Source organism: Pithys albifrons, chromosome 3 (genome assembly GCF_047495875.1).
Source record: "Pithys albifrons albifrons isolate INPA30051 chromosome 3, PitAlb_v1, whole genome shotgun sequence".
In the NCBI taxonomy this organism is placed as follows: Eukaryota; Metazoa; Chordata; class Aves; order Passeriformes; family Thamnophilidae; genus Pithys; species Pithys albifrons.
In genome coordinates this window covers 7,120,938-7,145,019 of record NC_092460.1, presented here as the reverse complement: position 1 = coordinate 7,145,019, position 24,082 = coordinate 7,120,938, and the positions used below count along the sequence as shown (strand labels likewise).

Below are 24,082 nucleotides of genomic sequence, written 5' to 3'. Positions count from 1 at the left end.
AATGGGAGGGTTTTTGCCTGAATTAAGGAGAAGTGGTGGTCATGGGCTTACTTGGTCCTGGGATTTTAATTTACTTCATGGATTTATTTTAATAATGGAGAAATCTAGATCAGGGGAAGGTTTTTCCTTTTTGCAGCTACTTGCATGTCAAGGGAAACTCACAAAAAGGGAAAGAGAAAAAAAAAGAACCACTTAAACAGATGGGTGCAGCAAGAACACAGCTCCTTTGCCTGCAGTGCTGTGCCCAAGTTAACATGCCCAAACCCTCAGCATATGGAGCTGTAACATCTTCCAGACCAGAGCTGGCTTGTGTCCTATGGATCAGAGAGAGCAAGAGAGGCTTTGCCTGCACCTCTCAGGACAGGCATGTCCGAAACACACTCTTGTGATGCTGTGCCACTACCAGCGGGCTTGTGTGAGAAGGAGGCAGTGTGGTTACACTGTTAGATTTTAAGAAATAATTCTGTTTGTTTTGCAAAGATGCCTTGATGCTAAAATCAGTCTCCAAGAGAAGAAGGCCCCCAAAACACAGTTAAGTGTTCTGTATTCATCCAGAACAAAAGCCTCTGGAATCATCCACAAATATTTGGAGATCAGATATAGATGGGCTTCAAAGAGAATGCAAGATTCCTACCCTTTAGTAGGTCACACTAATAATACCAAGCAGAGCAACAACACATCTTTGGTACAGATGTATCTTCACACCACTGTACTGCATCTATCTTTAGCCCACCCTATCCCATGAGTCAGGAGTTTTGCATAATTTTGCTAGTTTTTTTAGACACTGGTTCAGGATGCATGCCAAGCACCATGCAAAACTGGAACAGAACACAGCAAAAATTATCTTTGGTGCAATTACAACTGCATGTTCTAAACCCTACATATTTCACTGATTCCTTGTCCTGTTCTGCCCTAAACCAGTCACCAATCAAATGCCTAATCTAAGTTTGTCTGTTTCCAGCATTCTCTACCATTGCATCAGATGGATTGCAAATATAATCCTGCAGTGGTCTGTGGTAATTAATTTGTGCAAGACTTATTACAAAGCAAAAACTCTTATTGTTTTTAATAATGTTAGAAGAGATTAGCAGTGTGAGTTTATGGTGAGTCTTGTGACGCGCCTTAGTTTCATGATTAGCTGACGAGTGGCTTCTGATTTATGCTCCTCCCTCCTTGAAGCACAGAGACCAATTATATTTGCCAGAAAAAGCAAAAGTCAACAAAAAGAAAACAACAAATCAAGAAAAGCACACAAAGACATCAAAAAGAAAACAACACTGAGACCAATTTCTTGTATCTCATGGGGTTTTAGAGCAAAGTCCTCAGGAGTTATGAGAGTGTTGGGTCTTACTGACTTTTGGAAAATAAATGCAGGTAATACTATACAAATGCAGCAATCTTACTTGGAATTTCAAACTGACAGTAAATAAAAAGACTTGAAGGCTGCATTGCTATAAGAGCAGAGTTGCCTCCTTCCCTAAGGAACAGCTTTCCATCTTCTCTAGGGAACACATGACGTCACTCACAGGTACATGTTTCCCTAACCTAAGCAATTTACATGATATTTGGGACACATAATTGCATTAACAAGACTGACTGAGCATTTATGTCAGGAGATGATATTCTTCTTAAGCCATTCAGAAATTGTTTATTTCTCAGGTGGTTTTGCCTTTAAAAATATATGCTCTTTAAATAAATTCACCTTTCTTGATTTTTATGAGATGCTAAAATACAGGTAATGAACAATTCTCCCAGTTTATCTCCCAAAACTGGTATGCGCAGGGCAGCTCTGACGTTAGCCTGATTCACAGCCATTTTATTATTCATGAACACCTAACTTGCTGCAAGCAGCAGAGAATCATATACCATTTGACCTGGTACCTACTAGACAGTAGGAAAATACAGCCTTTTGCAAAACAGATTATTCTAAAGAGAAAGAATTTATAACCAGATCATTTCTCATCCTGATCTATTTTTATCCTGTAACTAAACACACCATAATCATGCTCTGTGGGGTAACCAAATCCATGTTTCAGATCAGACAGTTCAAGTGTTAGCAACTACCGAGTGCTTCCCACTGGAAATCACATCATCAAACGTCTTCATTCTTTCTTAAAGGTACGAGGTTCATTTAGCTATACTTCCTCAACATTTCTTTCAAACTTAATCACACTTTCCCCGCATTTAAATGCAAATAATGTCCTGTACCACTCTAAGGAATGCCCGCTGGTACTGTACCTGAGTCATCAAATCTTATGCCCATGGATTGAACTAAAAAGGAGAGCAATGTTAAAAGGTTTCTGACTAACGAGCTTTCACTATGAACCCATCCATGGCAGAGCAGGACAATAAACAAATACTTAGAATTTAGAACCACAGCAATTTTAGTTTTGCTGCAGGTATTTTACAAGGTTTCTGCTCTGTTCTTATTTAGGAGCAAACTAGGGATCAATTTAATAAAACTGACATATAACACAGACCCTTATTTTTATTAAATACTTCAGTGCCCTGAAATCAGTACCAAGTGTCTCCTTATTATTAGGGATCTTGCACAATTCCCCATGATGTGGAATAGTGAGATCCTGTCTAGGGCAACTCTTACAAGGACCTGCTGCAGGCACAGAGCAGGTCCAGAGCCATCACCATTTAAACAGTCATTTAAAAATGTACTGAGCTCGTTCCCAAAGCAACTTACTGAGAATAAAAACAAATCTGCTTTTCAAACAGCTTAAAACATGTCAAAGTGTTTATCCCTTTCTGTTATCTCTTTACTCTATACCCTGGTTGTGTCTACACAAAGCTTCAGGAATCCCACATACTAAGAAGCGATTGCCAAATATTTTAAAGCTGCATTACTAACCAAAGAATCAAATCAAAGTGTACCGAGTCATGCATCAAATTTATGGCAGCTCATTTTAAGGAGATATGTAGAATGGAATATTATTTTTTCAATGTTTGAATCAGCACCTCCCTGTTTAAAATCACCTATTTCTATAAAAGGAAACAAAAAATAAAGCTATGGAAGACTCATAACCTCCCTCACTGCGAACTCCCAAAGCGGGAGTGGAAATTGAGTCCTCCATGACTTTGCAGCTCCAGCTGACACAAAAAGCCCAAGAACAAAACCAAGAGGGTCAGATAAGACAGCAGGAAACATATACTTTACCATCTCCTGGAATGATGCGCAGGGTGACGGTGTTTCCCGCTTCCTTAATGAGGTTGACGATGTCTGAATGCGACTTGTTGGTGATGGAGCACCCATTGACGGCCAAGATCCGGTCGCCTACTTTCAGCTTGCCACAGCGGTCGGCAGGACTCCCTTCAATTATCCGACCTATTTTGTGAGGCATGGCCACACATGCATTTCCCGCTTTTGTATTGGTTTGGGGGTTGTTTTTTGTTTTTGTTTTGTTTTGGTTTTTAATTGTTTACATACATGGGAATATGGTGAAGGGGAAAAGGAGAAAAAGGGTTGAAAAGGGAAAGAGAAGGTTAAGGGTTAATTAATTAATGCATCAAGCAAAAGTTATTATAGGATAGCTTTGCTGCCAGTGTTCAAAACATTGGCAATCAACTAGTATGAGTGCAGAATGCTTTACTTCTTCCACAAAAAGGTGTTCTGTTAATCACTCAAAACTCCCCCCACCTAGATTTCTGTTAATAAATGATGTGATTTTTATTGACTACAACTGCACTTAGCAGCCCCATAATAACCCAAATCTGGTCTTATTTTTGAAGAAAAAAATTGAAAACTGTTTGTAGAAAACTCAGACTTCCTTCTCCAAGATCACATCGGTGTCAGCCTCTCTGGTTCTTGCCTAAGCCAACTGTTGTTCAAGCTTCTGCCAATGTTTTGTTCTTTCTCAGTTTAGAAAGATAAAATTGTTCTAGGCCTAGGAGGGAGCACGGTTCCCTTTCTACCACACAGACCCACTCTATCAGCACTGCATGGGAAAGCAACATGAAACACTTTTCTTCCATCATGAATAAAGGTACTACCAGGGAAGGCACAGGACCACTACAGATGGGCCAAGACTGACAAAGGTAACCTGTTTGGTTCAGGCATCCACCTCAGCCTCTGTTAACCCTTCCCCTTTTATGATCTTAGATGGCACCAAGGTGGGAACAGTAAAGGAATAAGGACCTCTTTAAATACCTCTAAAACTACACACAAAACCATTGAGATGTCTGACACACAGAGCAAAAGCACTTTAGGATGAATGTGTTTTGGAGACAAACTCTCCTCCTGTTCCACACAATTGTTTCTTCCAAAAACATGGGGTTGTCCAGAACATGCAGAATGGGGACAAAGAGGACACACAAGATCACTCAAACAAATCCACTGGGCTTTTGTATGGCTCCTTTACGTGGGCAAGAGGCCCTCAGGCACACAGCATGTGATTACAACCATGCGGTACAGAGAGGTCATCACATACTTTGAATCCACAATACATTCACCCTCAAGATGCACTTTCCCATCTCTGCTGCAGTCTTTATTTGATTAGTAGTTTTAGAGATATACACTGCTGCACACGTGACAACACTAGAAAGACCATAAAGAAGAAAAGGCTAAGACATGGATATGTGAGGTTGGAAAGATGCGATGAAAACTGGCAGAAAGGTTAATATTAGTTACAAACATGAGGGACATTTATTTTTTCTTCTTTTACTATAATGTTAGAAAGCTTTTCTTTCTGGTAATTCAAAGTCCAATCCAGTTTAAAGGCTGTTTTGAGGGTATGACTTTATCGAATCCACTGAACACAGATGACAGAGCCCACACCAAAGTGACCAAGGTGGGTTTTAGAACCAGTTTGGCCCATCTCTAAATACCACCCATGAAAGAAAAAAACTACAAAGCAGGTCCAGAGCAAGCACCAGACAGCAGAGGGAACACATGTCATGCTGAGTATTAGGAAAAAGCTGAATATACTTGAAAAAATTAAAGGGAAAACAGTCACAGATCAACAGATCTCCATGAGGAGCCCCTGCACAGAAAACTTTCAGTTAGCGAGTATCTTGGGCTAAAGAAAACACAACTCTTTACAACCTCAGGTCAAGGCTTCTCTGCAGAAAAGAGTTAGAGCATAGTCTTCATAGAGTAAAAGTTATTTACACATAGGTTTGCAAATACAGAAGATAAAAGCACTCCCTCTAGTTTAGACTGAGTTGTTTAATCTCTATTATATTACATCTCTTTTGGAAGAGCAGTTTCCAGCAGCAAGGACAGGTAGCCTAGTACCTGAGAACTGACAGAACTCAATGCACTGACTTTCTACTATGTATTTCCCCCTTGAAATCTCTGCTGCTATAACTGCCCAGAATGGCCTGTTCTACATCAATACCAGAAAAGGAGGTGATGCTCCCTTGATGTAAGCAAGGGTGTTACTGAGGGGCAACAGCAAGAAATGTCAGAATAAAAGCCTAGAAAAAAGAGGGAAAGACAACTTCTTGCACCTGTGTGCCCCAGAAAGACTGAAGATGTACAAGGAGACTCCAATGCATTTTGTCTGCAAACCACAACCCTGCTCTGAGAGGTAGTGTGAAGATGGCTAAGGCACATGGCTCTGTCTTTCCTTTCCCGCTCCATCCCTAACATCTGCCACAGACTAGTAGAAAGGGAAAACCTTTTCCACTACAGAGTTCAAGTGAATGCTGCCTCTGGCCCTTTTGGAGGAGATGGAAAGGGAAGAAAATAGTATCTCTGACTGGTTTCCTACTTGCAACGACACTTCTGCTCAAGAACAGCTAGTTCTGGGCATAGTTGCAAAGCGGATGTAGATCTCCTCTGCAGTAACACCTGGAAATGGGTGTCTGCCTGGCACAAAGCCTGTCTTAAACAGACACCATGATCACCTCTATTAGGGCAGGATATTATGTGTGACATTGCATAAACTTCATTTCCTCCTACTCTGAAGAAATTGATTTGGGAAGAGGCGAAATGGGCCAAAAAACCATTCTCTTTCTTTAACAGTATTCTCCATTTTATGCCTCACCAGCAAGCACTATTAATCAAAACTTTCCATCTATCAGCATGCTTACTCCATAATGAGGATCAGAATAACCCTGATTGCCAAAGAGAAGTTAATCAGTTTAAGCATTACTGCTTTTAAATCAACTGGCTCAATTCCACCATCAGGAGATATATTTCATTCCACCTGCTCCATTTCTGCACTAGCAAACAGCAACACCGAGAGGATCCCCAGCTGCTCTTCTGAGAGCAAACCCCAGAAATGCTCTCCCAGAAAGTGAGCATCAGCATTTGCCATTGGTGGCAGTTTTGCTCTTCAGGCTGGGATTCTCCTTTTGCTTTTCTTGACTCAGTGCTGAACACAGCCCAGGAGTCAAACACCTACCAAGTCTTTGCCTCCTATTAAGCTATTAACTACGCTCATGACTCTTAATTAAGCAGATCCCCACTTGCCTCCGTGTGCTGCAGTGCTCAAACCTGCGCCTCTTCTGAGGCACAATTAACAACTTCCACGACTCACCGAACGTTGTCCCTGCCTCAGGTCTGCTCACGGACGAGACGATGACGAAGCCGAACCCCTCATTTTCGCCACGGCGGATTTCCACATCGTAGGGCTGGACCACGGTGCTGACAACACCGCTGCCCCCGCCACCACCGCTGCCGATGCCACTGGTGCTGCCGCTGCCCGAGCTGACGGTGTTGAGAGAGTTCTGGCTGCCCTGCGGCGTTCGCTTCTCCTCCGTCAGCGACGCCGGCTGGTTGCTGCTGTGGTGGGAAGAGGCTGGGGATGGGACTTCATTCTCTGCCTTGGGAACTGGGGATGGGGAGAAAAAAAGTCTGTTTGAGAAAGGCTGCGCCATTTAGTGCTTGAAAAGAGATCTCTGCTGAGAAGAAGGTAAAAGAAAATCACCTGCTTTAATCTACAGATTGTGGCCATAATAACAAAGGGATTTGTCTCCTTTAGGATGTCACCACCATGAGCTCTGTACAGTGATGGCGGTGACCACACATGGTCACCCTCCCCTGTGTATGGTCATGCAGCCAAAGCCTTCCACTGTCAAACAGCAGCAGCAGCATGGTTAAACCAGTGGAGCACTGCATGCCTGGATGCTCTGTGGCATTTTAAACCTGGAGTTCATTAGTTGTAAGGTGCCTCCCTCAGCTATCACATCCCACTTCAGTTATATATGTACAATATCTACATGTGCACAAGCCACGAGGAAAGACAGTAACATCACACATCCATCACAACACCTGTGTATTTTTAAACTCAATGCTATCAGTTAGGTAGCACTGATTACCTTTGATTAATGGCATCTTAAGTAATAACAATCCCCCACAGTTGCAAAACAACTTGTGAACCAAGGTTTCCTGGACAGAAGAATTAGCAACTATCAGCAACTGGCACAAACAGGGAAACCATTAAACATTGCTAACATGAATATTAAACAAGTGTCTAATGGCAACTGAAGTTGGAAGGGATATTAATTTAAAATCTAATCAGCCACCGCAAAGCTTAAAGAATCCTCAAAAAATTGCTTAGTCCAGACTCTGCTGAAGTGAGGGCCAACTATACCTAACGTCAGTCCTGACAGATGTTTGACTAATCAGCTGTTAAATATCTCCCCAGGCAATCTATTGGTTGCAATATCGGACTTAAATCTTCCCTGCTGCAACATAAGGCTATTATTTCTAGTGCTATCTAACAGGCATATGGAGAACATATTATTCCCTTCCTCTTTGCAGCAGCCTCTTATAGTCTTGGGGAGTTTCATACTTCCTCCCCCTTCTCTGCTTTAAGCTAAAGATTCCAAATTTGTTCAATATTTCCTTGCAGACCATGTTTTCTAGAGCTCTTCTTATTCTCCCTGGTCCTCTGGACTCCCTCCAGTTGGGCTCTCTCCAACTCAAACATGTCTTTCTTGAAGTGCTGGACCATATTGCGCAAAGCCATCATCTGCTGGGAAATCAGCAGAGTTCCTCCCTGCCTACATTCCAGCACAGTGTTTTGATTCACCTGAGCCAACCTCAGCATAAAGCTCATGGCTCACAAGAGTTTCCACTTCTTGTTACTCAGCCTGTTCTCCGCAGCCCATTCGTGCTGAGAGCAGCACACTGCACTTGTCCCTGATGAATGGCTGCCTCCACTAATCAGGTCACTTCTCCAATTTGGTGAATCAAAATTAAGTTGAAGATCTTAAAAACAACAACAAGAAAATGGATGGCAAACAAAATCTAATCCTCTAAAATCATGATCCAAAGAAAAAGGACTTTAAAATATCCTTGGATAGAAGTCCTGCTTGCACTTAAATCCTTCAAGTATGTACTACATACATAGTATTCTACATTTTAAGAATACAGGAGCATAAGATTCCCCCTGCATGAATCTCAAGACAGAGAGTACCCATTTAGGTGAACAATCCTTTTTCTACTGGCATACGGATGACAGGAAGAACAAGGGACCAAAATTCAGGAACAGCCTTCTCTACAAAGTTATATCGGAATTTAAAAGCCTGCAAATATAAGACGAAAGAAGGGATTCTGAATAATTTATCCTAGAGTAAGTGTCCACATTTGAAATGATTCAGAAATAGCTCAGTCTGGAGTAACATGCCTCTGAATGAAATACCAAGAGAGATCTCATGCATCTAAATCTTTCATGGTAATTTCCAGCCTGGAGGCTGTAAAACTGCACAGAAAATCTATGCACAGAAACAATACCAAAATTCAGCTGCCCTTGCCCTTCCTCCAAAAGCTCTTCTCCTAAAGCCTCTCTCACACTGACAGACCTTGGTCAGGAATTAAAGAGAGGCTGTCAGAGGAGAGACATTACTTGTCGTTTAACCCGTAATGGGAAGAAGGAAAGAAATGAGAAGTGAGCATTTATTTAATATTGTGCAGAAGAAGCTCAGTCCTGGCTAAGAACACAGAGCTATTTTAAAGGTACTTTTCTACTCCTAACTTTCACTAAGGGCCTCATTTCCAAACTGAATGTTATTTTGATGCTCTTTAACATCAAAGTACATCGCTGCTTATTTATCTGATGATGCCTAAACTTGAAAAGCTACGCAATATCCTTTCTTTTTGAATAAGTGAGCTAAACCAAATGCCACAATTGAGCTCCCCAAAGGGATTCACATAGGAAGAGGCAGCACCCCAAAGTTACTCTCCAAAATGACAAAGTCACATGTCATTTAGAAGGCTCATGCTCACGTCTTCCATTGTCTTTGCTATCAGGATATTTTTTGGTCACTCATCTGGATCCCACCAGGCAGTGTCACTTCTCTCTGTATCTTTGCCTTCCTGTCAGTTTCTTTTTTCTGCATTTAGACCCTACACTAGTGCAGGGTGTGCACAATGCCCAACTTAGCATACAGAAACCTCTCTAGACCCTGAGCAATCTGGTCTACTGGAAGGTGTCCCTGTCCACAGCAGAGGGGTTGGAACTGGATGATCTTAAAGGTGCCCTTCAACCCAAACCATTCTATGATTCTATGATAACAAACATGCACAACCTGCACCACCAGAACTAACGTTTACAGTTTTCCATCCTGCAGTTGGCTGACTACATGCTGAAGTTTCTCCTGAGCCTGGGACAGCACCTACCACACACCACTGCCTTTGCTCACTCTCTGCCCTTGCCTCCCCTCCTGTGGACTCTTCAGCTTCATTCCCTCACTCCTAGTTTAAGGGTGACTATCAGACAGAACATTTTTCGGGAAATAAACAGAAAACACAGTCAGTTAACCACAGTGTTGTTGTTGCATAAATATTTGTAACAAAACAGTTCTCAATTTTATCAGAAACCTTCAAGAAGACTGGAAAATCCAATTGAGACTGAGGGAGTCTCGACTGGAAAAAAAATACTTGAAACTTATTTGATCAAGAACAAAAAAAGACTAAAAATAGGCAAAAGAGGAAAAATAACATCACGTCCCCTGAGTTTTCCCAGTACTAAAAGGGGAGGATTTTTTTTCTTTAAACCATTTGCTGAGCAGATGGGAGTCTGGCAAGAAAATCTACCCCTGCGGAGCGACGCTGCAGCCTACCTGTGTAAACCACTTTGCGCCTGACGGTCAGATTGACGTGACCTTGTTTGGCTGCCTGTTGCATAAGCTGGACGACAAGCTGGTGCGATTTCCCGACAACAGGCGTCCCATCCACACAGATCAGTTCATCACCAGATCTCAGGCGGCCGTCAGCATCAGCAGCACCCAGCGGTACAATGTGACCGATGTAAATCTGATGAATTAGCAGAGGAAGAGAGATAAATGAGAACCAGCTCAAGAGCCAGCTGGAAGCAAGGGGCACTCGTAGTTAGACCTAATTTAGTGGGGACATGAAATTGTTGACAAGTGGCTGCTGGTCAAGAAAGTTGCTCCTGTGAAAGCAGCTCTATGTGAATATAGCCATATGATGAAATTGTAATAAATTGACATCTGGTTTCTTTAGGCAGTCCATTCACTCTAATGACAGATAGCCTTGGGAAACTTGTTCAACCAGACAGTGACCAGACAGGAACACAGTTAAAAGCACTGAGGGTCTTGTCAGAGAAGTTGAGATTGAGTCACTCTTTCAGTTGCCTCTAGGGTTTACAAGCTTCGCATCACTCGCCTGTCCACCAACTCAGACTTGGCTTATCTTCAGTGAGTTCTGTGGAGTTACTTTAACATGATATGAATTCATGATCTCTCTTCCCATAAATGAGCAAAATAATTTTGGCAGGGAAAAATGTGGAAATTCATGCTGTCACTATCTAGCTGTTATGTGACCTGTGCAGCACATGAAAGGATGACACCTCCCACAGGCACTGGGTTTATGGTAAAGAAGTTTAGCGAATTCAAGGAGAGAATCAAGCAAGTAGAAAACCTGGCATTCTAAGACCAAAATATTTGCAAATCTGACCAGGACACCCTTTTCTCAAAATCCAGGCAACTTCAGACCTATGTGTTTTCATTTGGTTTACAACTGAAGAAGAAGCAGAAAACAAACCTATTTCCAATATGCAGTTCTGGGCGGGGCGGCGGGCGGTTTCTGGAGGGAGGGTGGGAAGGAGTTGCAGGATACATATAGTCCATCAGTTACTTTAAAAATAATGCTACAGCACAGTTCTGTACATCTGTACATGCTATTGCCATGATTCTGAAAGATGTTGCAAGTTAAAACATGATACTCACAGGTTCTCCAGGCTCATTTCCACCTAGAATCCTAAATCCAAAACCGGTTTCCTTTCTCCATAGAAAGATATCCTGCTCTTGGTAATCTGGAACTGAAGACAGAGAAGAAAAACCTGTAATTTTTAATCAAAAATGAAAACCTTTATACCCAGATCAGGACTACTCAGGTATATGTGTAGAAGGACCTGCTACTCAATTTTAACCTTTAAATAAGGTGGTCTTGAATTCTCAGACATAAGTGCAAACATTTGTACTTTTAAATACTACAGGATTCTCATTTAAATCACTATTAAAAGTTATGCAGTATTTCTACTTTCTAGGTGTCTATGACTTGCCATTTGTTTATCACTACAATATCTCCTTCTGTCAATATTAGCATCATTATCCAGAGCAAGAGTCTCTTGCAAATCATCAATAAATAAATGTACAACAGATAATTACTCTGCCAGAAACAATACAGCTGCCTCCTCTTTCATGGGAGACAAAAGAGCCACTTGTTATGACTTCTACTGTTTAATTAACTTTCCCAAGCAGAGTTTGCTGTCTGTCTACTAACATTCCTTTAAATAACTATGGGACAGATCCCCAGTTGGTGTAAATCAGAAGGGCTCCACTCAAAACAATTGCAGATCTCTTGACTCTCACTTGCTCATGCACCAGCTCTGCAAAACCACCAAAGAGATGAAACAAGCTGGAAATATAAAAAAGCCCAACCTCACCTACTCATTAGTATGGAACACCAGCAAGGTTTTCACAATGAATATTACATACAGTGAAGTACTAACCTTGAAGCGCGGTTGAACAGTAATGTTTTATATTAACTTACTCATGCTTGCTTTCATTCCTTTTTTAAAAATGCAAAACTAATTGCTAACACTAAATCATATCAGAAGACAACTTCAGGTTCATTTAATATTTATTGGATAGTATGTGTAACATTGACTAATTTTGTAATGATCCCCTCCCCAAATTTATAATTAATGATAATAAAAAGCTGTGCCTTTATCAGTCAGCTGCCTATATATTCAGTAAAGAAGCCAAAATATACCATTCAGGAATCTAATTTAAATAAGTGCCTACTCAGACACAGGATGCAGCACATTTAATGAAACATCATCTAGTTTTCTTTATCTACGAGCTGGTTCTTTTCCATTGACATTGGTGAGCATCAGATTGGGCCTAATTGAATTTACACTGTCTGTGACCATTGTGCAAAGTTTTGGGTCTAGTCTGGTGCTTTTCAGTGTTCAGACTTTTGGTTAGCTCTGATGGTCTCTCTTCAATGATTCAACAGGATTAAAATATAATACGAACTGGATCTGGGAATACTAAAAATTAAATGACTAGGTGAGTGCTAAGGTATAGATGCCTGCCTTGACACTTTCATTTAAACTGGCTTTATATATAATCTTTCCACATTTTATTACCTGAAGTTATAAACTAGGCTTAAGACCAGTGCCCTTACTGAACTAGAGGCTAATTTTTGTCCGGACACAATTACAGAGCAGTCGGGCGATGAACACGCTGGGCACCTGCGTGGCTCATCTGTTCTGGGTGAAGGCAGCTCGCCCACCCTACAGACGTGTGGCACAACAGCAGAATTCAGACAATGAATTAATTGGTGTTTGTCACTGCCTTCAGCGAGGGGAGCGTGACGAGCAGACACACTCCGAAGTGCCTCTCCAGCCCTTCGCAGGCTATTTTGGCAAAGGCTGGCACCAATCAATTAATTGCGTGTGTTGGATCTGTCAGAAGTAAAGTGGTTTCTGCAGAGCTTCAGCAGGGCCTGTTTCCTCAGCATCTCTCAACACCTTCCCATTTGTCAGCTCTCCAGTCTCACTGAATGACGCCGTATGTCCCTGGTTTGGGTACCAGCAAGGTAATTAATGCTGCTGGAGGGACAGCAAGCCAGGCCGGACCAGCACTGTCAAACTAAAGCAAGAAAAACCCACAAGTCTATCCCCAAAGTAGGCAGTTCATTCATGAAATGCTCCTTCCAATGGAAGGATTACAGAGAGGTGGAACACAGATACAACAGACGTTCAGACAACACACATTTACACAGAGTGAGTACAAACCAAGTAAAACTCCTTTTACCACTTTTTGCACTGGCTCTGCAGTACAATGATTCACTGGCACAGCCCTGAACACCCATCCACCTCTGTGCTTCTCTGCAGGTGAAGTGAGGCCTGCTGAGGTTCCATACTGGAAAATTATTTTAGGTTTTCCCATTATTCAGTAGAGCTTCAGAGAAACCACTTCCCTTACTTAAAGAGAAAAATAGTGGTGCTGAAACTCTGCAGAAAATGAATGAAAAATGGCCTCTAGGAGTCATTCATTGCATCACTGTACCTTGACTGAACTTCAGCATGTCTAACTTTGATAAAACATGTACATTGCCCAAATGAGTAAAATTTGCCAGTGTGCTCATCCCAAATGAAACCAGGCCATCTGGAGAGCATTGCAAAGGTGGTAAGAAGAATTCTGCTGGAGCTGTGAGGAGAAATGGAAGGAGAAGTGAGTGATGCAGCCCCATCATAAAATGGAACAGGACCATGAAACACCCACCCCGCCACCGCCTATGTGATCCACCGCCAGCCAGGACATTGTAAAGGAAGTTCTTTGCACCTTGGTGGCTAACCTTGGTGTATGGCCCTGCCAGACTCCCTTGGTGATGGAGAGCCCCCCGCCACAGAGCAGCAATGACACCAGAACAAGACATCACAAGACACAGATACATTCTCGGCACAGTCTTACATTCTCCAAAACTCGTGGAATTGATTTCTCTCTCTCTCTCACCCTTGCTCAGTCCAGTTGCAGGCGAAGGTGACATAGCTGTAATATTAATTTTACAATTTTGCAAAGCTTAATGTATCTGCTTTCTTGTTAGTTCACTTAATTAATTGTGACTTTATGGATCATGTTAGGCTTTCATGCATAATTTCTTAAGGTTATAGCTACTATGGATTATGACATACTAAATTCACATCTATCTGCACGTGCCTGTGCACATGTGGATATATAATACACATAAGAATTTATACATTTATGCACATGCATGCAGGTATATTTGACCAGCCTCTTTTTTCCCCCTCATAACAAAAGTTTCTTTAAGAACACTTTAAAATATACTTTTCTACAAAAAAAAATTCACCCTCATGACAGTTTTCACATGGAAATAATTTTTCTCATGTTAAAAGAAATTCTAACTATGTGGCAATGAACAATGAACACAGCATTTAATTAGAGGCAATTTTAATCAAACTTTCCTATACAAACATTAGCAATTACCTTACATGCTATATAAAAAAAATCTGCCCAGTGTGACATCAGTTTCAACACAAGATGGATTCAAGAATGATCAGTATGAGTTTGCTTTAGTCACAGGCTCATTTGAGGCAGCAGCACTTTCAGTGACTCATAGCTTGGCAAAGTACAAAAGGTTTAAGGCCCAGTTTCAACAAAGTATATAAGGATGAGTCTGGATTTAAGAGTGAACAGTCTCACTGAACCTGATGGAGAGTTTCAGAACTGAAAAGTCCTGCGATTTAGCCATAAAATCTCAGGAGGTTCCATATTTTCAAGAAACCCATTTTCTAAACTACTCTGCTCCAAGAGAATTCCAGGATTTTTGCCTTCTCCCTTTAACCAGCCTTTCTGGTGACATGGTAAGCTTTCAAAAGACGGCTTTGGCACGTTCTTGACAAGACAACTGAGCTCTGCCAGTGAGGTTTGGGGAGGGTGTGATGCCATGACCGAGCCTGCCCATGACCCGCTCCCTCCCAGCTCAGCAGCTGCTCACATGACATTCTGTGAGTACTACGAGTACTATGGTCCTTTTCAGCAAGACTCTCCCTAAGGGCATGGACACATCTGTGTGCCCAAGAGTGTGACTGTAACTGTTTGTCTACTATTAATATAATAAAAGGACATAACCCTACCAAAGGGTTTTTATTAAACATCATCTTGAAAGTCAGTCTGATCAGAAGGCAGCTGCAACTTCTGGAGAGCATTTTTCTTTTCTATTTTAGGGAGGAAGTATCTAATGTTTGTATCATTGTGCAAATACTTTTAATTCTATGTAATTGCTGGTGAGTCAACACTACACACTGGGGTCAAGATCTGTTTGTATTATTTTAATTAGATTTGGGGAGAAAAAAATCCTACCAAACAAATTATGAGCCTGAAAATAAAATTCAAATATTAATGATAACTTAGAATATTTTAAAAGCTTTAAAAATTATCTATCGTGTTCTGCTTTCCTTTAATTAAATGCTTAAGCCCTTCAAAGGGATTCATTAACACATCTGCAATTCAGATTAATTCATTTTGTCACTGCTGTTTTGACAGATGGCCATATGTAGGATACGGTATTTTGCAAAGCAATCAGGCCACATGAGAAAAATTTGACAACAGATTGCACTAATCTTTAAGGAAGTTTAATAATACATTCAAAAATAAAAAGTGTATTATAAAAATATATTTCAATAAAACAGTGCAAGGTTTCAGAATTGCTGTTCTCTGCTAAGCCATTCAATTGCTGTTCCTCTCACTGAGTGCTCTTCACGTGTGTCATTCCTCGATCTTGGAACAGCTTCAGTTTTCAAACCTTAAGGGTTTGTCCTTCTCTCTGATTCATGTACACAACTCCCACGAGCAGCAATGAGTTACCCATAACGAGGAGCTCAGGCAGCTAAAACTTAGCAGCAAAGAGTGCATTTGTTATCGCCACCAAATGATCTGTTTTCACATTCACTCAGCACAAAGCTGCCTATTCTCAAATGTCTTAATCCAGCAAAGACTGGCAACTCTGGGCCAGATTGCAGCAGAGCATTTGAGCTTAGCTTTAGCCTTAAAGCATCCCAGTCCCTTTGGGTTTACAGCTTGAAAATCAGCTTCCCTGGACCGAAGCCCAAGCACTCAGCACCTCGCAGGGCTGATCCCCTCACCCCGGGGAGCTGCACGTGAAGGAACTTTAACCCACATTTATGGAATAAAGTTGCAGTTCTCATCTGCTGCCACTCAGCCAGGGTTAGACACAGTGATGGAGCCATTGCTTAGCTATGCCTTATTAATTCTAGCTTAATTTTTATTGTTTTTTTTTTAATTCCCCTAAACAGGTAACACCTGTGGCTTTCCCTCAAAGAATTGGATTACTTTATGATACTAAGATGCACTGGGTAAATAAAAAAACCACATGCTTTTAACACAGTTATGGGTTAGATGGTGCTTTTGAACCTAATTCTGCTCGGGCAGTGGCTTCAGTGAGATAGGTCACATAAGGCAAACACAGTCTTTTTAATGAAATACGGATCCAAAGGCAACTCGAATAGAGGAAGAATGTGTTTTACCAATTTTGAAAAAATTAAAATGTTGCCTGTGCTTTCTATGTCTACATTCTTAGTGTTAATGTTAGTAACAGTGGGATGCACTCCCAGCAAAAAAGACAGTGGGTGTTCAATATAGATTCAGTACTTCTTAGAAACATCCTAGAGATGACCCTATTGAATAAAACCTCCTTATATTAATATTTTTAGATGAAAAAAATCTTTCTGGGCTGGGGCTAATGAATTCATCTTGTGTCAGCTGCATTTGAAAAATTGCACTATGTTCTCTTTATGCTCAACAATTCCACAAATGGGAAAAAATAAAACACTTAAGATGATCTAATGCTCTAAAATTCTGTCTTTTTTAAATTTATCACACACTTCAACATAAAGGGTTGCTGCTGTTTTACAGTCTACCTGCTGGGGGTTCAAAACCCTGCCTCTCAAAAGAACATTTTATAACTCTTTCCAGGCTTTTTAATATTTAAGGCCAGCAATCAAGAGGGCAAACCCTGGCTGAGAGAGTTGAGCTGGGGCTCCTCGGGCAGCGGGGGCTTTTAGCACCCACCAAATGCCTGGTTACTGGATGTATCAGCCACCCTCAACAGTGGCACTAGGGTGGCATCCTCCTGCTATACATTAAATCTTCACTTATCATGATGAAGCTCACACCTTCATCAGAAAATTGCAGAGAGAATCACAACTAGCACCCAAAGCTATGGATATCATAGAGACCCAAAGCCAAAGCGAATGAGTGCCCAAGTAGAAAGCAATGATATGACTGCATTTCCACCAGCCAAAAGTGACACTGGAGTTAAACTGAACTGCAGGTGGGTAAAAACATGAAGAACAGCACATGGGGAGTAGACAGAGAAATGGTAGCACCCAGGGAATGGTTTCTCCCATCACATGTTCCGGCGCTCCGTGTCAGCAGAGCTCCCTATGAGTGATCCGAGAGCCACACAGCCGGTGTTTGGGCAACACTGGGAACCAAGTCTCAGAGGGATGATGTAGGTTTGTAACAAAGGGAAAGAAACATAGCTTAGCCTCCCAAGCTCCCAGGGCAGCAGACCCAGATTTCAGCTGCAGAATACAACCTTCATTTATGAGACTGGTGAGAAGTGAGACCTTGGTGAGAGAAGAAGAAGGAACTGACCATGGATCTCTAAATAAAACCACCAGTCACACTATAGGATCAGACCATGACAGGAGACAGAGCGTGTCCAACTCCATTTTTCACTTATCTTTCCTGTTTTATTTCACATTGCATTAGGTGCAGCAAAGCCATGTCACTAGCTAAGAGTACAGGTTAATCCCCGGGGAATGTCCCCAACTCCAGCTTAGGGCTGGAAATTTATAGGCTCTTGGACACTTCAAGTTTACAAGGAGACAAGACTATATCACAATTCTGCCACTCTTCAAAAACCCTCTATGAAATTAAGAAACCTTCCTGGAAAGGAATAGCAACAGGATGAAAAGGTGGTAGAAAAGCAGTGATGTTCAAACAAGTAGGTCTGGTAGAAGAGGTAGAAGACAAGGACTGAAGCAGTAGAAGAGGATCAACCCCACTACAGAGATGTTGGATCACAGAAAGGTGAGACGGGGAAGCTGAAGGGTTGTAGCAGATCCCAGTTTAACAACAGGCCCAGGTAGTGAGGATTGTGGCACAGGGGAAGATGGGGTGTGAGAAATCAGCTAGTCAAGAGACAGTGAAAAGGCCTCTGGAAGGACACCAGTCACAGACAAGGATAAAACCTCCAAGATAACTTCAGCCATCCGGGAAAAAGGGAGGATTTGGCACATGGTGTTGAAGGTGGACACAGAAGGGCGACTGCTTGCCTGCGCACTCCAGGATTTCTCCAGCTCAGCCTCAGCTTTTATCAGGAAAGACAGGCAGAAGTTAAGGCTGCTAAGCTGATACTAATGACTAATTAGTAAGAGTTAAACAGTTAATTAGAAATTAGCTAAGTAGCTGCAGGGGGTCAGAGGCAATGCCAGCACAGTGCCAGTGGGAACCACAAGAGCTCAGCAGTGGCAATGCCAGTGCCATGGAACAGCCTCAGACTTGTCCACCAGGGCAGGAGAAGGAGGAGCTCTGCCCGCAAGAGTCACTATCCCTCAGCTCTTGCCCTTTTTTCCTGTTTCAATGAGCTCCATGTACAAGTTCAGTCCACTGCACTCACAGATCAGTATGATCTGGCCCAAGAGCCCACAGGGTCAGTACACCTAATCCCTGGGAAGGGATGGGAAGGGAAGCAGTGCATTGAAGCTGAGACACCTACAAACTGCACCGCTGAGACATTCAATCCAAAGAGATGCATCTTCAGCCAAGAAACTGTGACTCATGATTTTAATTTTTCTATGATATGAGACTTCAAAGTGATTCATTTGGTCAGAAAAAAAACAGTCCCACCATTTTTCATGCTGAGGTAACATTCATTTCATACTGGTTTTACCAATTTCCAGTTAGCACAATTAAAATCAAACTGCAGGTGAAACTCTCATAGCACAAAGACTTTGAAACTCCTTTTTCTGTAACTGAAGTTAGTGTTGGCTTTCAAAATGAACCTAAAACTCCTAAAGAAGCTTTTACAGATTTGATCATCTTCAGCAGTGCAATTAAAGTAAAACCAATGTGTTTATTTTGTTTGCAGAGAAGAAACTGATTGAAACCACATTTATAGTCTTGGAGCAGAGCCAAAACCCTGCTGAACTATTAGCCAAGTGTGCAGATTATTAATTGCCATAAAAGCCACTTACAATATGCATGTGATATCTGTATTGCTAAAGTGTCCACTCTGGTCAAAGTAAAAGGGCTCAGCTGGATTTTTTTCCTCCCCAGGGTGAAGCTGAAAAGCATCTGATATGAATTTCAGCAAACTAAATACTTCCCCTCCTTACTGAAATTCCTATGCATATCAGGCAATGAGACTCAACCTCAGAAAAGAGTTTAGGATCCAGATAACAAACTTGGAAATTCTCCTTCAGCCTAATTTAAAAGCAAAATAAAAATACAGGGGGAAAGATGGTCTTTAATTTTAAAGGGATTTTTCATATTAAGCTTTAAGTGCCCTTCCCTAGAGATGATATAAATTCAGACTTCAGTAGAGAGGAAACTGCAGCTCTACCAATTAGACATCATTGACAGATACCTAATTAACCAACCGAAGCCTTACATTTTCAAGAGAAATCTAAAAGATCCAGTTCTTTGCAAAGAAAATACACAGAGAGCAGCTGCCAGAGCCGTAGCCTTAGCAACCACACCTGCTTTATACTCACGTCGGCTTTCATACATGCTCCTGGACTGGGCCCAGATTTTGAATGGATCCGGCTTTTTCTGCGCAGAGGTGTCCGGCTGGTCGGTGGGCGCTGCCTCGGCGGCGCTGTAGTCCGGCAGCACCTGCGTGCTGTGCGCGGGGCTCGCCGTGTGCCCGCTGCGGTGGCTGGAGACGCTGTGCTGAGAACTGTTTTGGCTGTCTTTCCTTTCAAGTGGTTGCTGTAAGGGAGAAAACCGAGAGGAAAGAGAGAGAGAGAGAACAGACGGTTATTGGTCTTTGAGTGGGTGTTTTCCATCAATTTCTCTCCCTTCTTTGATCAGGGTTTCTGCATGCACATAAGTAAATACATAAATCACAGTTTTGCTGCTACTAGTTAATGCTGGGTACAGTTAAATTCCTCGATGACAGATTCTGATAGGCAGACTGACTGAAAGAAACATCCAAACCAAAGTTATTTATCATAAAAAATATGCATTTTTCAATCTCACATAAGACAGATCTAAATCTCACTACAGGTTACCAGTTTCAGAGCACTTATTTTTTCCTGCACTAAGGCAGAAAAACTCAACAACCTTCTACTTAGATAACATTAGGGTCTAGCTTGAGTCTGAAAGAAAAAGGAAAAACTACCAGATTTTGCTGTGAAAACTCAAACTGTCCCTCTGAATCAGATTCAAGCACAGCCCTCAGTATGCAAGACTACCTTTCCTCTGCAGCTCTTGCAAACCCTCACATTAGAAATAGCTGGACAACAGAGTATCCTTTTCATGGCTCTGCCTCCCAGAGCATCCACAGGATTCCTGCAGATCTTCACAAATGCGAAAATCTCTATTTGCAGTTTGTTTTCCTTGTTTGAATTGAGCACATTAAAACAGGAAAAAATACGTCTGCCAAAAGTCAGGGCTTATTCCAAAGCACTATATCAAGAGTTCCGCCTGCTCAGTATTTAGACAGGCAGGGTACATAGTTCTTAACTCAAATTCACAACAGTTGTGCTCAAATGAAACACAAGTCACATTTTCACTGCCAGGATTTGTACTACTCAATATGCAGAAAAATCCTCCCTTAACAAGAGCTCCCCAAACTGTTCAGCAAATGCTTTTCAGTGCTCTTTTGAGATGACCATGGGCTCAAATGAAGGTTCAGTGTAATCTCCCACCTGCTCCACTGTGTTCCTGGGGTTGCTGTGACACAGAGGTCGGCTGGAAAAATAGAATCCCACAGGTTGTTTTTCCAACATCCACTATTTCCCAGCTAAAAGGGGTCAGCCACTTGCATCAAGAAACCTCAGACAGAAATTTAAAGCCTCCTGCTGGCAGAGGGTACCCAAAACCACTGCAACAGAAGTTTCTGCTTTCAGGGAGTTCTCTATTGCAAACCAAGCAGGTGTTGGGAGAAAAGCCAGTGGCAAACACAGAGTAGATCTGCACAGGGTGCTGATGTGCCCCCAGGGCTGGGGACCCCTTGCTTCACTCTGAACATGAGACCCCAGGCAGCCAATGCTCCATCATGGTCAGGGTGAATTAATTACAGAGGAGAAAGTCACAATACAAAGTGCCCTCTTCGTAAGTTTTAAAAAATCCCCAACAGATTATTGTTAAATTGCACATATTTCAGGTTTACACTGAGAAAAGAAACAGAACAGGTCCAACAGCCCAAATGACTTTGACCTCTCAGCCTTGCGTTTGAGTTGTTGATCCACTACCAGCATCTTTTGAAAGGATATCTCGATTGACTAGAATGTGAAATTGCCTTTGTCCTTTAAAGCAATTTTGAACAAAGCACACCTGCTGTGATTACTCATCTGGAGACTTTCAAATACAAATATCTGAACCAATTTTCAACATTTTTAGCTTTTTAAGTGGTAAATGAAGTTAATTCACACACAGCTCTCCAGTTTTTAAATGAAGCCATTTTAAAACAGCTATGGTGGGGATAATCATTCTGTTGTAACTTAAAAAAAACAAAACAAAACACCCAAAACCAAAACATTTTACATTTCTTAGTCCAGCCATCTGGATTGGTTTGTTTGTTTGGACAAACTACTAAAATAACCCCAAGCATCCTGTGAAACTTCAGGCCAATCTCACTGGAAATAGCTGGGGTACAGAATGTGGAGCAGAGGGACTAAAATGTGAAGCTTTATTCAGGCCTTGCAGAAATAATGAGAACTCTCTGAAAACTTTCTGCTTTAAAAAGAAACAAAGTTTGAACTTCAAGAAGTGCTTTCACTTTGTGATATGAAAGGTTTAAATTCTGAACAAACTATGAATTCTGTTTCCAATTTGGGTTGCAAATGGAAGTATCAGCGTATCTCAAGTAAAACCATCTCTAATTAAACTACAGTTTCAATTGCAAATACACTGAAAATTTTCAAGAAACAGGGAAAAAAACTTCAGACGAAAAGTTGTTTTTCCAAAAAATAACTTCTTCAAAAAGCCTGAAACATCTCTGTTTAAGAGTTTAAGAGGGGACTAGAAAAAGGGGAACTCAACCATGGCAATAATGAATATATGTAATTAAATTAATTCAAGACAATATTTATTGACTTTCACATCACCAGAGGAGGCCAACAAGATTTGAGGCCAAAATTCTTTCCACATGCTGTAGCAGTTTCAGCAGATCATCGCCATGAGGAATTGCAGGGGTGTGATTATCCTGGTCCCTGCAGCGCCTCTCCCATGGGGACTGCTCAGATGAAGTTTGTGTTTTGGTGCAAGTGGAGTTTTCCCAAGAGAAATAAGCTGACCACCATGTCAATGAAAGGATGGCTTCTGCATCTCCTGTCTTGTTGCTGGCTTTAGGGTTGATCTTCCTGGTCTGGGTCTGGCTCTCTCAGTTCACACACATGGGCAGGAAAGCTGTTAAACTGCACCCAGATGAGCACGAGGCTGTTTGGTGACTGAGTGCTGCAGAAAGGGCAGTTCAGACCTCAGCCTGAGATGCTGATCGGGTTTTTCAGAACAAAGTAAAGCAGATCAACTGAATTGTATTGACTTCTGACAATAGCTGCCAAAGGAATGGGACACTGAACTGAGTCAGTAAGAGCACCCCTGACTCTCTGAAGCCCATGATCTTCTCCAGAGCTGCTGATAAACATCAATAGCTTGCCAGAAAGACACTTGACCAAAACTGGTTAGAAATCAAGACCATGATGGCTACCTCAAGTCCATATAAGTAGACTGCACATTTAAATACAGGTGATGGGATAAAAACCCTTACTGCTATAACAAAATATACACATGGAAAGCTGGAGCCTCTTGTGCGCTACTCAAGCTCCAGGTCAGGTTTGAGAAGCCTGTGCCAACTTCCCTACACTGTGGCTGAAACTTTGCTGCGCTCATCCTGCAAACCAGAAGATGAAGGTACAAAACTGCAAAAAGGAAGAGTTTCTGTGGGTTTTCCCATGGCAGTTCAAGGCACGGAAGAAAAGCCAGTCTCTGAATGAAGAGGGATGTGTTGTACAAAGATGCTGTGGAACCAATTTCTTCTTTGACAAAAAGAGGACACTGGCAGAGCCCCAAGTGCTGCTGATCCACCCAAAATATGTGGCAAGTCTCTTGTCAGGGACAGGCTGTGCAGAGGAATTGCATTTTTGGCCACAATTCAGCTATGCTGACAATGTATTTATTTAAATCCAAAGGAAAAAAAATCAGACTTTTGGAAGAGCTTAGCACTTTATGCCCCCTGCAGTGATCTTGTCTTCTGATGATCTAGCTGCAGATTTTGTGCTCTAAAGCATTTTGGAGAAACTGGTCCTGGTAGTGAAGCAAACTGAGCTGGAAATGGGAATCTTTGCCCCCTTGTGGAGTATTTTGATGCAAGCAACAAGAAAAAAAAGGGGAAAAAAAGTTCAGTTTCATCCATGCTATACCATGATAATTCCAGGGGAAACTGATATACTAGAGAACCTGCACACTGAAAATGTATATCCCTAGCTGTTCAACGCAAAAATAATATTAATTTTCATCTAAAAAAGAATCAATGGGAAACTGAAAACAAACAAGCAGCACAGAGAGTTGCTGGAAATGTATCTTTGGTCAGGGAAAGGGGAATAAAAAACTTGGAAATGTCCATTCCCATGTATGACTGCAAAGGGTTTTTTTTCCTAATTTGGCTCTTTCCCCACGGCTGAAAAACTCTCCTTAAAATATGAGATGTGCAAAGCTTATGAGAAGATACACATAGGCTGAAAAATACAGCCCAGGAAAATCGAGTAGGAAAAATATTCCCAGGCTGTGTCACAGCCCCAGCACTAACAGCCAGGCAGCACCAACAACCTGAAGTTGGCCTTTTGGGAATTGGGGCTTGGGGCTGACAGCTAAAAAT

At 41.7% G+C, this 24,082-nt stretch overlaps 1 protein-coding gene across 19 annotated transcripts in view; it reads right to left on the bottom strand.

Moving 5' to 3' along the window:
- The window catches only part of MAGI1 (membrane associated guanylate kinase, WW and PDZ domain containing 1), a 336,793-nt gene that overhangs the window by 10,502 nt on the left and 302,209 nt on the right, over positions 1-24,082 (bottom strand). For 11 of the 19 annotated variants that reach the window (XM_071550294.1, XM_071550297.1, XM_071550302.1 and 8 more), the window contains 6 exons: positions 19,755-19,971; positions 13,906-13,983; positions 11,149-11,240; positions 10,021-10,213; positions 6,492-6,785; positions 3,167-3,370 (listed from right to left, as the gene is read on the bottom strand). In XM_071550294.1, the coding sequence (XP_071406395.1) occupies positions 3,167-3,370; positions 6,492-6,785; positions 10,021-10,213; positions 11,149-11,240; positions 13,906-13,983; positions 19,755-19,971 (1,078 nt within the window). The remainder of the gene's footprint in view (positions 1-3,166; positions 3,371-6,491; positions 6,786-10,020; positions 10,214-11,148; positions 11,241-13,905; positions 13,984-19,754; positions 19,972-24,082) is intronic. The other 8 variants (XM_071550300.1, XM_071550311.1, XM_071550305.1 and 5 more) reach the window with 5 other exon arrangements.